The sequence below is a fragment of the Rhinichthys klamathensis genome, unplaced genomic scaffold (assembly GCF_029890125.1).
Source record: "Rhinichthys klamathensis goyatoka isolate OS25496 unplaced genomic scaffold, OSU_Roscu_1.1 h1tg000115l_1, whole genome shotgun sequence".
NCBI classification, from domain to species: Eukaryota; Metazoa; Chordata; class Actinopteri; order Cypriniformes; family Leuciscidae; genus Rhinichthys; species Rhinichthys klamathensis.
The window spans coordinates 2673053-2690785 of NW_026606652.1; the positions used below are offsets into that span (position 1 = coordinate 2673053).

Here is a 17733-nt window from a genome sequence, read left to right on the forward strand (position 1 = left end):
TATTATCAGCAGCTATCGCGTTTCTCAGGAGCTTATTACCATCCTTTTGTTTAGCCTAGGGGGGGTTATTGCTGCTCTCCCTGCTCTTATCCCCATGCTAGGCTGCATGGATGCGCAGGGAGTTCTCGCACGTAACAGAACCATATCGCCAATCCTAACTGTATGCTAATTGTCAATCATATTTGACGATAGTGGTCCTTTAATTACATATTTGGACTGTAAATCGGTTAATATAGTGTATAATATTCTCAGATTAGAAACTGCTTTCAGACCAGTTGAATGACATCAAACTAACTTGAGTTAGTGTATTGAGTTAAACTATGTTGGTTCTGTTTTGTTTAGCCTAGGGGGGGTTATTGCTGCTCTCCCTGCTCTTATCCCCATGCTAGGCTGCATGGATGCGCAGGGAGTTCTCGCCCGTAACAGAACCATATCGCCAATCCTAACTGTATGCTAATTGTCAATCATATTTGACGATAGTGGTCCTTTAATTACATATTTGGACTGTAAATCGGTTAATATAGTGTATAATATTCTCAGATTAGAAACTGCTTTCAGACCAGTTGAATGACATCAAACTAACTTGAGTCCACAATAGAAGGTCTACAATGAAAATGTCCTTTAAAAAAAGTGTTTGAGCTTTGAATAGAGTTTTTGGTAATATCCAGAATGCTTGTTCTGTTCTGATTCTTTTTGAAGGATGTCATTCATCAGTTTGATTTGGCCTTTGTATACACCCTATTTATTCACTTCTTCCTTTGTGTGAACATAATTGTGCAAACAGAAAATATTATAATAAATCTTATTTTAGTCACTTGTCATCTTAGCTTTGCAAAATAAACGCTGACAGAATGATCAGGTCTTATATCATAATGAAGAGGTTTATTTTGTGGTAATTACCTGCTGACTGTACATTATCCCACTTTAAATTATTTTCATTATGTGAGAAAAATGAGATCGCTGAATGCATCACAAGAGGCACAAAACTAGCAGTGTTATTCATCCATCATAGCAGTTATTATACTAAAATATTTGACCTCAGAATGCAGAGATAGACCAATCACAATTGAGTATTTCAGAGAGTTGTGTAAGAATATTAAATAACAGTCTTCAGTGCTAATTTTCAGCCACTCATCCAGTGTTTAGAGATGTTTGCAGTCTAAAATACAGGTTATGGAGGCAAAGTGGCACATTATATGCTGTTCTCAAAGGAATGAAGGATGAATTCATAAAACTCTCCCACCAGTAGAGGCTGTAAATAGTTTCAGCGTTCAGTCAGTCTTGTTATTACAGTTGATTTCAAAAACCAAGAAGCCCCTGGCACTGCTTACATTCATGCCTGAACTATGATGAGGCTTCTTTATCATTTGCTGAAACGCTTTGGTATTTTTCAGACATTAAACCGCCTTTGAGTGGTGTCATATTTGGCAGACATTTGAAGCCTTTGTTCTGGCCTTTTTGCATATTGGCCACATATAATTGATAACGTACATGTTCAGTACAGTAGACGTGTCACAGACTGTCATTAATGCAATGCTGATTTGCATTTAAATAATTTTCCGTAGAAATATGTTTCCTCATGCGTAAACGTGGATTTGTTTAAACAAACGGGCAGTCCCAAATGCGATTGTTTCATGATTAGCTTAACATGTCAAACCCTCGCTGTTTCAATATTACCTGTTCTAAATGTGTTTTGATGTTTAACTGATTTGACCATAAAATGTTTTTTCTTTTGCAGGTGGGAATGTTCGTCTGGCGGTGCACTTCATGAAACGACATGTCAACTTGAGATGCATTGTCAGGCAGCACTACAGAGGTAGTTTATTTCCTCTCCTCCTAGACTAAAGAAAACTGATTTGAGTATTTTTTTCCACATTAAGTTGCCTCATGAAACAGATGATTATATCAGAAGCACCTGTGTTGTTATTAGTTCATACAGCTGTCGGGCTCAGTCGGAGGTCACTGTCCGGATCGTTTTTATTTTGGAAAAAGTCGACTGAAATATGTTCACTTAGCTGGCAACTCAGAAAATGGTTCAAAATACGTTTTGTGCTGAACTTGTGGTTTCAATTCAAATTTATACAGATCTAAGAGAAACTTCTTTGAAGAAACCACCCATTTTATCTGGCTAGACAGTAAGAGACGAATGCACTCCGTCCTAATAGAGGCAGAGCTCAAAAATTTGAGACTGAAGCCAAGTCCACCCGAGCCAGGCTTGACAGCAGCTCACAGGGAAAATGTGGTTTGCTTATCATAGTAAACAAGTTTAGTCTAAAGTTTCACTGTATTTTTAGAGGTACAGTATGGCATGTCAGACTCTGTGAAGCAAGTTACAATCATCATTGTGCATTATTTATGTTTAACTCAAAGAAATACAAACAAAGTAGGAGTCATATTACAGACTAATATGACTAATAAACTATAGGTTATTTTAAGTGATCGAGGAAAAACAAAAAGAAGAAAATGTAGCTGACCAGCAATTTGCTTGGCCTTCATTTTTCAAGCTAAATTTGGCCAAGTTTGAAGGAAATAAACCGGAAAATACATCAAACAATGTGGTTTGTTTTACTTGTATCGAATTACATATTTGAAACTTTATTGACTGAGGGGCAATGGGGACGTGAAGTCGCCAAGTGTTGACATTCAACTTTATGGCAACTTTGCCATTTTCTTAAAAACAACAAATAAAGCTTTTTCAACAGTATTCAATATTTCCCACGAAGAGGGCATTGAGGTCAGTTTATACTGTTGATGCTCCTGGAAATTCATCTTAGTCATCTTTGTTTTACTTCAAATGTCTGTGAGAATTTAATATAAATATCATGCATATGTTGACCTCCCTTTCCCATTTCACATAGAAAATTTACTGTATATTTTGCTAAATGGTTTCCACATCACTTTAGCTGCAGCTCCATCAGTATTTTTTTTGACCTTCACAGAGTTGCGTGTGTTTCCTGAGCGTGTTGTAGTGTGTGCCAGTCCTCCAGAGAATTCTGCACTTCCCAGTGGAAATCTGAACCTGGATGTGGTAAGAGCTGCTTATGTTATGAAATAATGTTTATAATCAGTGTTGGATAAGCTACTTTGTAACTAGCTTGCCAAGCTACAGTTTACTTAATAAATGTAGTTAAGCTACAGTAAAATGACCCTTTTTAAAAATAGTTGGCTACACTATAAGTTAACAAAAGTGTCTAACTATTATTGAGGGGGTAAACTGATTTTATCCTGTGCACGGTCTGTGGGCTTGCCTGAGATGGTGACTAGTTATTTTCCAGCTCTTCATATTATATATAACATGTGTCTTTAATGTATGGTGCTTCCCAATCTTGAACCCATTCTCTGCAAATGCCATTAATTGGGTTCTGGACTCTGGATGTAGTTAACTCCTATGTGTTTTGTTCTCCCCTCTCGCTTATTATGGAGTGACAAATGAGTAGTTGGAAAGGGTTGATTGGTGAGGCTCTATACTGCTCTCTGAGGTGGACCACTAAATGCCTTTGGCCTAAGACATAGAGCTCTGGGTTCTACACACCAGTGAGTGCAGCATGTAAATATGACCACTGAGCGCATACATTGACAGTTTTATATCAAGGTGTTTTTCAACGCCAAGAACCCCCTTTTCTAAAATCTAAAGGCATCTGTGTATTTGAAGAACAATGTAAACTTTGTGAAGAAAAATAGTATGTACACGCTGTTTAAATATTGGCAATTGTGTTGTAATTTTACTAAAGTACAAAGTACTAAAAATATATTAAAATACTGTTTTGAAAACACAAGATTTCTGACCCATCTATAGAAAACGCTCCTGATATGAAATTCTGTAACTGTGTGTGTGTGTATATACAAATGCTGGTGGAGGTAAAATAATGCGCAAGTAAGGGTCCATCCATGGTATCCAGGCTGCCTAGCAGCGTGAATAAAATCGCGCTGCGCAAAGGCAGTATGGGGAAACCCAGGCTAGGCTACAGCATTAGCAGATATACTTTTTTTATCCTTAAGAAATTTTTAGTTATAATTGTATTTATTTAATGATGACAGAGACACAATTTGTTCAGTAAACCACTGTTTAATAAAAAAAGAAGCAATTTTAGGTTTAGTTTTCTCATGTTTTATGACCTCTAGTTTCTGTTTTATTCTGTTGCCCTCATCTAGCTAGTTTTGAAAACAAGAATGCATCTTTCTTTTGGGTATTCCTCTAAGAAACACATCTGGTCAGGTGAAGCTGAGATCAGCCTAATTAAACTGGGCTTATTTAAAGGGCATTCCACTTTAAAGGTATAGTTCACCCAAAAATGATTTGTAAATTGTTATCATTATTTTCTTACCCTCGTGTTTTTCCAAACCTGTATGACTTAGTTTCTTCTGTGGAACATAAAAGAAGATATTTTGAAGAATGTTGGTAACCAAACTGTTCTGGTTAACCTTTACTTCCATTGTAAGGACAAAAAACATTTCTCAAAATATCTTCTCTCTATGTTCAACGGAAGAAAGTCAGTCATACAGGTTTGGAACAACATGAATATATATATTATTATTTTTTGGGGTGAAATATCCCTTTAATGTTCATCCATTATTCTTTTAAGACCAATTTGTTGAGTGGTCATTCAGGGAATGCACTGATGAGTTGATTGAAAATATGTAGTTTTATACATCCCTAGATGTTATCGAGTTATTCATCTTCAAGCTGCAGTAGAAAATTGAATCCAGGATTCGCATTCTGAAATCATAAGTTGCATCACTGGTACACTATGTATTTTGCCACGGCAACAAGACCACAGTTTTGCTTGGCTCACACACATGCCCTCTTACTCACCCACTTTTATGGCAACAGTTGTGTGTGGGTATGATTTGGTTTAACAGGATACTCAGCATTAGGATCTCCGGAGCCACAAATGTCTAAGTGAAAGTGTCTTTGTTGGACTTCCTGCTGTGTGTCCCGAGTAATCATCTGTCATCATCTTCGCCCCAATCAGATCTTCTTCAAATCTTTTCATGTCCACTTCTTCCCTCTGAGACTCTTGGTTGATTCTACTCCATCTCCCAATAGAATCCTGGGAAATCTGCACTGAGCCGCCCACCTTGGGTGGACATCAAGGACGAAGACAGTCTCCCATCTATCCTGCCATTAATGTCGGTACTTTTTTGAGTTGAATCATTTGCCGTTGTTTTTCTTTGAGACCTTTTCTTTTTAGACATTTTTTCCTGCGTTGCTTTGGCTTTCAATAAAAGCATGAATTGTAATAATTCGAGTGAAGTTATCCAGTTCGACAGTGAAAAGTTCACATTGTGTAACCGCTTTTCCAGTTCATGGAAGCAAGGGCCCTTGTTTTTGCATTCCCCTCCTCAGGATGTGGTTCTCTGTGCTTGTATATGCTGCGAGGAAGGGTTAGCAGGAGCTTGCGGTAGTGCTCTTGCTATTTGGCAGATTGGAGGAAAGAGGCATCAGGAGAGTGAGTTGGAGTTTCTCTCATGACAAAACAATTATTTCAGTTGCTCCACTCTAATTTGTCAGTGGGAGCCTTTTCATACAGTTTCTTTCTTTCTCTTTTTAGCTTGAAGTTAGCCAGGAAAGTTATGTCTTAATAAGAATCTAAATAATCTTAATAAGAAATGCAGCTCGGCTGTATGAGTCACATGCGAAGGAGAATTTCTATTTGAAAATGATAATGGCTCAGTGAATTTGTTCTTCCAGTGTTGTCATATGTTTATGGTGAGTTTCTCTCACCGCAGAGCTTGACAGTGAGAGTCTGAATGACGCCACATGTTTTGAGGCAGTTTAGGAATTTGTCTGTGGTCCTTCCATTTGATTTAGTGCTCAGTTTGCAAAACAAAGTTTATATCAGCCGCTCAGAGCTGCCATAACACCTATCCAGAGGTCATTAGGTTAGGCTTTAAGAACGAGCGGTGATGTAACACGTGGTTTCTTGCAGCAAGAGAGAGCGTGAAAAAGATTTTTGGTACTATTTGGAAAGTCACCGGTTCAAACCCTGGAAGGGGTGTTTCATGAACTGGAAGGTGACTTGTATCCTCTGTCAAAGCAAGATTAACGGTTCCTTGAGTGATTCACATCCTGTGCTGTGGTCTGATGTTGGTCAAGCGGGAAGGATCCTTCATTGTTGCGTAGCAAAAAAGCGTTGCGGGTGCACAGTCAGCACTGCATCATGTCATCACAACTGAGACGGCAGACATATCTTCCTTTACCTTTTAATGTACTGTCTGAAACACCTTGAGAAGGTGTCTAGCTTAAATTGAGTATGTATTTGTTCACACATATTGTACTATACACCACCTTTTAAAAAAATAGGCTCTGTAAGATTTTTTGAAAGATTTATTTCTTTATTAAGTCTCTTACCCTCACCAAGCCTGACCAAAAATACAATAAAAATATAATATTGTGAAACATTATCACAGTTAAAATAACTCTTTTCTATTCTATTCTCTTTTAAAATGTAATTTATTCCTATTATTGCAAAGCTGAATTTCCAGTCTAATAAGCTGATTTGGTGCTCAAGAAACATTTCTTATTATTATCAATGTTGAAAACAGGTGTCTTGCTTAATGTTTAAATAGAAACTGATCAATTTTTCAGGATTCTTCGAGGGATAGAAAATACAAATCAACAGCATTTACTTGAAATAGAAGTCTTTTGTTACAAATGTCAGTTTTGATCTATTTAAAGCATCCTTGCTGGATATATATATATATATATATATATATATATATATATATATATATATATATTTTATTTTATATATATATATAGATATTTTGTATATAAGATATTTTGAAAAATGTCTAATCTTTTTTTGTCTTTACAATAAAATCCATGGTGTTCAGCATGGGTGGCCAACGTCGGTCCTGGAGAGCCACATTCATGCAGAGTTTTACCAGTTGCACACTGATAAAAACTCACCTTTCTGTAGCTTTCTAGTAACTCTTCACACCATGTCACATCAGAGCCTGAGGGGACCCCGTCTGACCAGGTGTGTGAGCCGGCTGCACCATCCATTGCCGTGGAGTACGAGGGAATGGAAGTGTGCCCCACCCACCCTCCCGCCACTGAAAGTGAGTCAGCCATTCGGCCTTGCTGGGCTCCCTCAGACCATCGGCTCCACTTGGGTTGGACATCGTCACGCATTCGCTGCTCTCCGGCTTTACACCCCTTCGGCTTCGGCTAGCTCCACCCTCCCTCAGGCTCGACCTCTGCCCTCAGTTGCTCCAGCTTCACCTCTGCCGTCCATCTCGGGGGATCCGTCGCGGCTAAGCCGCGGCCGCCTAGGTCTTCTGTGTCTCTCCACTGCCTTGGCTCTCCATCTGCGTGGTGGGCTCCACCTCCATCGTTGCCTCCAGTCGTCCCCAGGGTGGCGTCGAGACACCATGGCTCCTCCCTCTAGTGACGCCGCCATGGACACAGTCCTGGCTGTGGCCTGGGTCTCCATCCGTTCGCCCCTGATCAAGGCCATCCACTGGTTGCTACCTACATCTACTATTCCCTGCTATTTGCTGCCTGCCCTACTCCCAGCCCTTCACCTGCTCCTCGTTCACCTCCAAAGCCCCCTCCCTCGCTCATCTCATCTGTTACGGCACGAGGTCACGCCTTCCTGGAGGGGGTGTACTGTCACGATTATGCTTAGTTTCACCCTCATGGACTCTTAGTTTGTTTATCTTCAGTCACATGTCTCCTTTGTTCTTAGTTTCCTGCCACTTTTTTGTCCCCTAGGCTACTCATTGCTTTCTAGTTTGTTACTCTAGTTACTCATTAGTTCCCTCGTTGGTATCACCTGTGTTTATTAAATCATCTTTGTGTTCTCTCAGTATATATTCTGACTGTTTTAGGGGGCTTTCACACTGGCAGTTTAGTTCGGAACAGGGAACGGTTCGCATGAAAAATCGCTATTGTAAACGCTGTCATGGGACCCGGGTGCGCACTGGGGTACCGAACCCGAGACTACCTGGAGGAGGTGGTCTGAGTTTGGTTGCTCCCGAACCGTGCCGCGGTTCGCGTGAATGTGAAAACAGCACGGACTCGGGTGCGCACTTGTTCAGGAAGTAAAGTGACCTGCGCATGCGTTTTAGCTTATTGTGATGTATTCAGTTAAATAAAACACTTGTAAGGGATGATAGTGTTGATGATTTACCTTGGATACGAGCGAGAGTGAGTCTGCAGTGTATTCGTGCATTGCGCGTGAAATCAGGGCACCAAATTTGGAAATCCTCTGTCTCCTCAAAAGAGGCCGTTTGCAAGCAGCAGAAGGCCACCTTATGTGACACACGCACAGTAAACCTGTATTGTTCACTCAACTGCGCATAATAGCAGCGAATTAATAAAAAACACAATACTGACCCGCGTTCTGTTTTCTATCATGCGCCGTGCACGTTTGCGATGGCGTAATATGCACGCAAACGCACCAGGGTTCGATAGAATCAAGTTGAGTGTGAAACCAGACCAACGCTGCCGGGGACGCCGGGAACAAACGCGCTCAGGCTCGGATCGCAGCAAACGAGCCCAGTGTAAAAGCCCCCTTAGTTCTTGTGGGCAGTTCTCGTTAATACTACACTGAATTTGGTTTTGTGAAGTCTTCTGTTAAATAAAGTCTGTCATATTCTTCTTCTTCTCCGTGCTCATTCGCTTACCATGCTTAGCAAGTGTGACACCTTGATTAGCTTGTTCAGGTGTGTTTGATTAGGGTTGGAGCAAAACTCTACACGACTGTGGCTCTCCAGGACCGAAGTTGGCCACCCATGCTGTACAGTATTGTTTGGAACCCATTGACTAAAAGTATCTTTTTTTTTTTTGTGATCCACAGAAGAAAGTTAGTTTAGTATTTTGATGGTGCCCCATCTGTACTTCTGGATGTATGCTGGAAGAACGGTGCAGATAGCAGCCTTGTAATGAAGCGGCGGATCAAAGCTCAGGGCAGATGTGTTTTTACAGCCTCCTCTCCCTTTGGGGAGAGCCACAGTGTTTATGGACATAACTTTATCCTTTCTTTGTTCCTCTCCTATCTCAATTTCTCACGGTTTCCAAAAGCAAGCCACACAACACTGTCATTCAGGGCTTCTTGGCCAAACTCATTGTCACCTAATCTGGTTTGTATCCACAGAAACGAGGTGGATTTCTGGAGTAGTTATGGTTTATAGAGACTCTTCATGTAAGTGCTCTGGTTTAGATGTTGTTTTTGACAGGTACTTAGAGAAGACATACACCATTCGTGTATTTTATCACTAAGAGAAATAAAAGGTTGTTCTGAATTGTATTTATCGAATAGGCAAATGCTTTTCCTCAAGTTCATTGTATAGGGTGATGGGCATTGAGGTATGTGAGGGTGTCTAAGCTCTTGATTCTCTCTATTTCTTCATGTTTGTTTGCATTGTTCTTGCTGTGGTGACAAGGAATTTAGTTCAAACAACCAACTGAAACAAAGCTTCCAAGTAAGCAAGCCTGAGTCACATTAGACTCAAGTCTCCTCAAAGGCATCATCTTGGTGATGACAGCAATGTTACGCAATGATGACTATGTTCAGACTTTCCATGATGGTAAAAAAAGGGTGAGGGTGCTGCTGTGGTTTGCTTTAGCCTCCCCAAACATAAATGTTCTAAATGATCAGAGCACATTATTCATAATAGATGGATCTCTTGGCTATTGAAGGTACAAAAGACTCTGCCATATTGTAAATATAGTCATGGACAGTGTTGTGAGGCACGACAAATCCTTCAGCTGTCACTATTTCCACCAAAAAAAATTTAATTATATATATATAGAGTATATATATATATATATATATATATATATATATATTTTTTTTTTATATATAAATTAATATTATATTTTTTTATTATTATTATACATGTATTATAATTATTATAAATTACAATTATATGAATTATCAAAAATTATATTCATAAATAATATAAAAATACTTTTAACTCCAATGCCTTACTGCTTTAAGAAATAAAACTAGGCCTATATAATAACAATATTAAGGATTCAAATGCTTATTACAACAAGCAAATTCATTCCGTCAGTCTTTTACAATCATAAAATACTCAAAAAACATTTAGTAAACATTTTAGGATGTGGCAGGGGCAATAAGAGCAGCCAAGAGGAATCTGTGGGAAGAAAACTGGTATCAGTAGGCTGCTCATTAAATGACATTTTAATATTCAAATTCAAACTTTTACTAATATTCATATGACAGCGATGCTGGGTCATGCCTGAGCCCTGGCCACACCATTCGTTTGGTGGGAGGTGACACTTCCATGGTGGCTGTAAGTGTAGATCCGGTGTATGCTTTGTAAAGTTCCAAGCAGACGTTAGCTGCGATGTACATGTAAACAAAAAAGGTCAAATGTGAGACTACAGATCTTAAGTACAGTAATAATTGTATTGGAATACAATGTAATACAACCCTTAATTTAATTCAGGACGTTTCCCCTCAGGATGTTTTCTCTCAGGACAGAACACAAAATGACCATTGACAAATTTGTCAAGTTTTAACCGGTTTGGCACAGACTACCCAACATTGGGTTACATTGACCCAGCACTGGGTACAGTAGGTATGTGAGGTGGTTCATCATTTGAATGTAGAAATGACAGTAAAAATGGAGTTGCACAAAAACTACCTAGCACCTGGGTAAAATATTAAAAACAACCCAATAAAATGACCCCGCAGGCTGAACCTGACATTTGGTAAAAAAAAAAAAAGACCCAGCATTTTTTAGTGTATGTTTATGCTTGCCTTCCCACTCTCCTGCATTCGTACAGGTATGAATGGAAGTGAATGAGACACAGTCTAGTGTGACCGGACATTTACTCATGGTGACTACGGTACACTTGTTGGGACAATCCTCTGAGAGATACCTTAAGTTAAGTGCTTTGCTCAAGGGCATTATAGTCACTGGCAAATCAGTTCACGGATCACCTCTACTTGACTGATCTTTGTCCTGATCCGTAACTGCACTTCCACTACCCGCATTGCGGGCCTTCAAGTGCTTGTGTAACGGTGACGGCTAATGAGTCCAGATCACGTGAATAGTGGTACATATTTGTTTGTTTACTAGTACAGATGAGTCATTGTAAGAGTGTCCTCTAAGCGTGCCAGCACTTATAGCATCAACTCAACCTCATTTCATGGTTGATTATGTACAGTATGATTGAGCTTATGGAAATGTGAAGGGTGAATGAGTTTGTGAAGACTGACTCATTTCCTTTTAAAAAATGACTTGTCGTTGATAGAAGACACTTTAGCTTACATTTTCAACAATCATTTAGTGTAAAGACAAATAGATGCTATTTTTAAGTGTTTATATCAAGTGTATGTGGGCTGCAGTCCTCCTTACTGGATTCTGCTTGAATTTGTTTCACTTTTAGCTAAGTGTTTATATGCAATGGTCATGGCTTTTGTAACTGTAGAGGTCATGACACTGTGCCCCGAAAATAATTTATGAGAAAATATTTCATGTAAATATTTAATTTAAAAGAAACGTTTTCTATTTTAATATATTTTGAAATGTAATTTATTCCTGTGATGGCAAAGCTGAATTTTCAGCATCATTACTCCAGTCTTTAGCATCACATGATCCAGACATTTTTCTAATATGCTGATTTGGTGCTCAAGTAACATTTTGTTAACTAAAAGTAATGAATCAATGTTAACCAAAAAAAAAAAAAAAAAAAAATGAAACAATCTTGCACACATCTCAAACTTGCTGAATCACTTAATGGCTTTAATATGCAACATTTCGGACAACAGACTTTCCTCAGGCAGGTCTAATACATATTTTAATTAAAAAATATTAAAAAAATGTAACAATCATTTTTTAGGATTCTTTGATGAATATAAAGATAAAAAGAACAAAAGAATATATATTTTTTAAATAATATTTTTTTAATATTATACATTTCTTGTCACATTTTTACATTTTACATTAATTATTGTATAGCATATAATATATAATTATTGCATAACCCCACACTTTTGAACGGTAGTGAAACTGCATTAAATTTCTGCACTTTTTTCGTAGATACTATATTCCTTGTTTCCATAGACACATTGACTGCTCTTAGTTCCTTATTCAGCTAACAAATCACTCCACTAACTTTCTGACCAAAATTTCTTTTCTTATCGCTCTTTCACTTTCCCCTGTTCTTTGAAGGCCAGCGGAGTACATGAGAGAGTTGCTCCTTGGGTGTTTCTCAGGGAAAGAAACACTGCTCCATTGTTGTTGTCTCTTTCATCTATTTTCCAAAGGTTTGTAAAATGCATATGAAGGCATTGAAATTCAAATGTTCTTCCTCCCCTGTCCTCCATGTTTTTGTCAAGCGTGTGTGTCCGCTGTTACCGTTCACGCTCACTGGGTGTGTTTATTTTCAGTGGACTTATCGTTAGTGAGTATGGGTGTGTTTCTGTGCGCTTGTGTGTCTGGATATCCCCCTAAAAACCATCCAGTCTTGGTTGCAGTGGGCTGAAGGACGTGGTAAATGGGGGGGAGTTTCTGTATGTGTGTAAGAGAGTTCGACAGACAGTGTTCATGGACCGCAGCTTGATCGCTCTGACTTTGGAAATGAATTGTTTTTAAACATTAGTGGCCCATGTTACAACATGATTTCCTATGAATACTTGTCTCTGTGGGTGAACAGTGAACACACACTGCAGAGAATCTCTAGGGCTCTGATAGACTTTGTGTTCTCAGATCTTCACATGCATTACCCTTCCCTGCACCTTAAAATGAACCTTCCTACTAGCTATTGATCAGCCCATTTAGAGTCAAGCAGCAATGTGCAATCCTGCTGAGCCTGTTTCTTTCAAACAGCGTGTTGGAACAGAGCTTTAACTGAGTTGGGCCTTTCGGTCTGTGGCTGGGTTTCCATTCCATTTTAGGGGTGGGTGATACACCACTAGACATGATGAGCCGGTAGAAACTTGACAACCGGTATAATTGTTGTATTAATGTCTCTATCACGGTTACGCTCACGTGAGAGTGCAATTTTTATTTTCCAGTTTAAAGTGCCCCTATCAGTGTTGAGGAGTAAATAGTTACATGTAACAGAGTTACGTAATTTAATTACTAAATAAATGTAACTGTAATCCGTTACAGTTACTGTGAAAAAATGAGTAATTAAATTAATTACTTATGAAAATGTTTAACGATTACAAAGTGGGTTACATCTGAATATTTTCTGTAAAAAGCTAGGATCTGTTGAATAATAATAATTTATTGCTTCGCCTGTTTTTGATGTGCGCGATGCCTTCTGCCATTTAAAGGCTGTTTAGTAAAGCGATGCTCTTCTGATGCCTTTGATTGGCTCTTTTGTTTGAATTTGCAGCGCACCAATTCTGCCAATTACATCAATCCACATTGCCTCTGAAAGCTTTTGTATACAACCTGCCTGAAGTGCTGGAAATGTAAAAATTTCATTTCATCCAGAAATCTGTATTTGACCGCAGAATGATCTCAAAGAAAAAAGTAAATTAAATTATTATAATCTTAATTCATGTGATGAAGGATTTTGAAAGTCTGACAGTATTCAGTGTCGAGTATACTGTAAGGTTTACCCTGCCTGGTTTAAATGTTTGAAAATGATTAACAGTTGAAAACATTCGTTAGAGATTTAGAAAAGTAATGGTTACAGTACCGTACTTATTACTATTTAAATAGGATAACTTGTAATATGTAGCCTATTACATTTTCAAAGTAACTTTTCCAACACTGGCCCCTAATGTGCTATTTTAAAGGTTCCTAATTTTGTTTTGGAGGTCTAATTGGCCAGATCTTCTCAAAATGGACACAACACGAACCAGTGTTTCAGTGTTTGAGAACGGGCCAAAGTAGATGTTGTTTGTTTGCAGCCAATGAAGACCGTAGGCATTATGCAAATTAGTTACATCGTTACGTATGTAAGTTACGAAAGTAAGACTGGAATTACTGATGACACATTTTGGCAAACTTTGCAGACCTTTTACATTCACAAACAGCTATATTACACACTGCATTAAATGTAATATCTGAAAAAGCATAATAGGGGCACTTGTTTTATGTTCCAAGCGATTTTAAATAGTTTAAGCCTGATAAGACACAAAAGAGAACTAAATTTGGTAAGTGCACGTTGTTTTTGGCTTTTGGCAATTATGCTCATGTCAGGTTGCAGTGTTGCATTATCACAAAAATGTATCCTGTGCATGTGCCAGTTTAAAGTTTGAAGAGATGAAGTGCACGAAAGAGAACTTGATTCTGTACTTGCGTGCTGCCATTGTTTTTGCCATTGTAAGTACCTTATTTCTAACAAAAATAACAACATAATGATATCATAATTTTGAAATGAAATGACTCTTATTGTGATATATTTTGGTCATATCGCTGTCTCTAAGTGTGAATTTTAGAATGTCACATTAAAAATGCTGATTTAAACGATGCAAATACTTTTTTATTGCAAATACTGATGCAAATGTGCAAAATGCACAAAAAATATATACACTCGCTTGAGGTGGATAAATGTTTTATTCAATTAGAAGACGCGTGAAAAAAAGTGGAAATGCGTGAACCAAATCGCAAATTTTTTTTTTGCGAACCTATTGGTTGCTAGCACCATACTATACTGTTTGAGATACAGCAATACAAATACTGTAAATTAAGATTTAGCTTGCACCAAGAACTTATCTTGTGAGATTTTGTAATATTTTGTCTTCATTATATTAAACAAAAAAGCACATGATTGAGGTTGCACCACAATCACATGCTGCAGCATGCAGTAGGTGGACCTTCCTTGTGTGTTTCAAAACTTATTCAGCATGACTTGCTCACTACGCCTCGGCTCAAAGACGAGCAATATGATAACAAGTCAGTCTGTCGTCCCTGTTTTCATTTATCTTTGATGCTTTCTTTTTGATTGTATTGTACTGTTGACTTCACCATTGCATGCACTATAGGGTTCAAACCTACAACCTTTTGGTTACCATTCCATACCATTATCCACTAGGCCACACCAACCCTCTTTATAAAACAAGGCATTATATATGGGTATATAGAGGCCCCTTCTTTAGGCCAGCGTCTGCACTTCATATGAAACGCATCCCTCTGCAATTTCCACATTTCGCTCTAATGACTTGACGGACCTTGTGCTTATCTGGCCGTTTGCTCCTAAAATAGAACTAATAGCCTATATATCTTGAACCTGTTCAGAGGCTGGTTGGTAAACCTACACTTTTATGAAATCCAATCAGTTTGGACTGGAATGATTGTTTTGTGTTGGTTAATCGCAGTTCAATGATCCTGTGCCCCTAAAGACGGCGGCCACAAACACCCGCTCTGTTCTTGCTCAGTCAAGGATTGTTCTGTTGATAGAGCTTCATTAGGACTGTTGAAGGTGTATGTTGGTGGGATTCAATAAGCTGCCTCGTCTCTTTATTCTTCTCAGAGCTGCCTAGTTAAGCATGGCTAGTACTAAAACAAGGACTTCAAAGTGTTTAAACTATTCAGGTGGTCAAGCCAGGTCCTGATAAACACACACCCACACACCAAAGACAATGGGAATATTATTCTGGAAATTAAATTTGATTTAGTTATTTAAAAATTTATGTTTAGCTCAACGTGTCTAATTATGATGTCTTGACTTCAGATAAAGTCTCAAATCGGTATAAGTATATATACATATTTGTCTGTGTATACACATTTAACCATATTGGTACTTGTTTTGACATGCTTAATATTAACACAAATATAATATACAACATGTACAAGTTTGTTTCCCTTAAACGCACAGCCACACACATTTTTATATTTTGCTGAACATGATCAGACATTTGAGCCAGAGAAAAGGAAAAAAGAGAGCTTTCTCTGAATTCTGGCAGTTGAACACAAGCTTTTTGCTTGGTCTCTTGGGTATGGCGATCAAAACAAAAAATTTCATGGATTCGTTCCCATGGCTACACCAAATATCCAAATAGTTCATTCATGTCAGTGCAATGGAAAAACAAGAAGTAAACAATGTACTTCATAGTTTCTGTCAAGTGTTGAGAGAGTAGCTCAGACAGCATTCTAACTGAAACTAAACAATAAATGACTGGATATAAGCTGATTTATAATCAACAATTCTCTTTTTTTGTCCGCCATCTTGAATTTAATTAATCTCTCTCTGTTTTTTTTTTTTTGTCTGAACAGAGTGAACAAAGCCGATCGAAGTATTTTTCTAGCTCTGGCGACACCATAGATCCATTACCCAACTCCACCGCAACAAAAAGAGCTGTCCTTCAGAAGATGTAAGTTCTTATATAGCTTGTGATGATCTATCCTTATCTTCATTTAAGATATCCTCATTCTTCCAGTGCCAGGCAGGCTAACGTCCAACCCCGACAACGCCAAGATAACCAAGAGTCCAGATCAGACCAATTGCAAGTGGATGAAGCACAAAAGGGTTCTTCCGAAACGTGTCATCCTGTCCTGGTATTGTTCACTGATGAGTCATTGGAGGAAGGGAAAGTTGTGTTGTCGTCTAAATTAAGTAACGATAAAGAGGCAACTGAACCGCATCTTGATGCTACCGGTCCGAAGAGACGACCACGAACCCCAAGCGGCTCAGGAGAGGATGTTGACCGCCAAAAGCCAAAAAGATTGCGTCTTGGAGACCCTGCAGCATTGAGCGATTCCAACAAGCTCTCTCGAGACGTTTGCAGTCCCCAGCCTGAGATTTCACAGACTAACCAAAGCGGGCTGGCCACAAGTCTGAGAGGCCTATCCGTCAAGCCCGTATCCTCTGGCTCTTCTATTAGTTCCAGATTGGCCGCCAGAGAGGGAAGGAAGGGGGGCGAGCCCAGAACATCCCGATTACGCCGGCTCAAGAAGTCCTGAGGGGCGCAGCGGCATAGAACGAGAGAGGATATCTGACGCCACCACGATGGATGTTACAGTACACACTTCTACCGTAATGCTGTCTGTCAGCGGCGGTTGCACAAGAGTTCACCACACACAGTCTTTACAGTATTTCCCTTTTGCCTTCAAAGTAAAAAAACTCAATAGCTTATATTAGATTACCAGGAACCTCTCAAATATTTGGCTTCATTAGTAACAGCTTAAAAGCGACTCATGCAAACAATAACTTTGCTTTTGGTTACGCGTTGTAGTTTGCGTTTTCTGCGTAAGATTTGTATTTCAGACTAACGGGAGCCTCCGAGCACACTGTGGCTTCAAGCCCAAATCTCTGGCTCCATCCGTCTGAAATCTCCACTCTTCCAGCTTCAGCTGAGCACATGATTGATTTCGCTGTGTTTTCACATACACCACGCTCCTTAAGCGATCAGGGGTTTTCACCGTTGGAGCCGACTGCCGTCTCCCTGCGGTTATTATTTGTAAATGTGTTATTGCTTTTCATAACAGCTAAAAGTCTGCTGTGGGATGACTGACAACGTTATGGAACGCTGTAGTGCAGCTCGTGGCCGAAATTTGGCTAATCGGGGGTGCAGTCGACATTGATGTAGTGCGTGATGGCAGGATAAATATATGTATGGACATAAATTCGAGTCGCATTCTCATGCTTACAAATCACTTGATGTTTATGCCTTTAGTATAATAGATTTGTGTCATACAAATTGTATCAGAATATACAAACATTGTGCTGTTATAATGCCATAACATTACAGTCAAAATGCTTCTGGTTTAGAGTTAGAACACATTTTAAAGTCATTTTACTGTATATTTTGATTTCTGTGATGCTATTCGAATCATTAAATTCTTAATCAA

At 38.8% G+C, this 17733-nt stretch overlaps 1 protein-coding gene across 1 annotated transcript in view; it reads left to right on the forward strand.

The window, feature by feature from the left end:
- Positions 1-17733, forward strand: part of slx4ip (SLX4 interacting protein) — a 42680-nt gene extending 24947 nt beyond the window's left edge. The window contains exons 5-8 of the mRNA XM_056255012.1: positions 1739-1816; positions 2940-3028; positions 16159-16256; positions 16323-17733. Coding sequence (XP_056110987.1) covers positions 1739-1816; positions 2940-3028; positions 16159-16256; positions 16323-16845 — 788 coding nt within the window. The 3' untranslated portion in view covers positions 16846-17733. The remainder of the gene's footprint in view (positions 1-1738; positions 1817-2939; positions 3029-16158; positions 16257-16322) is intronic.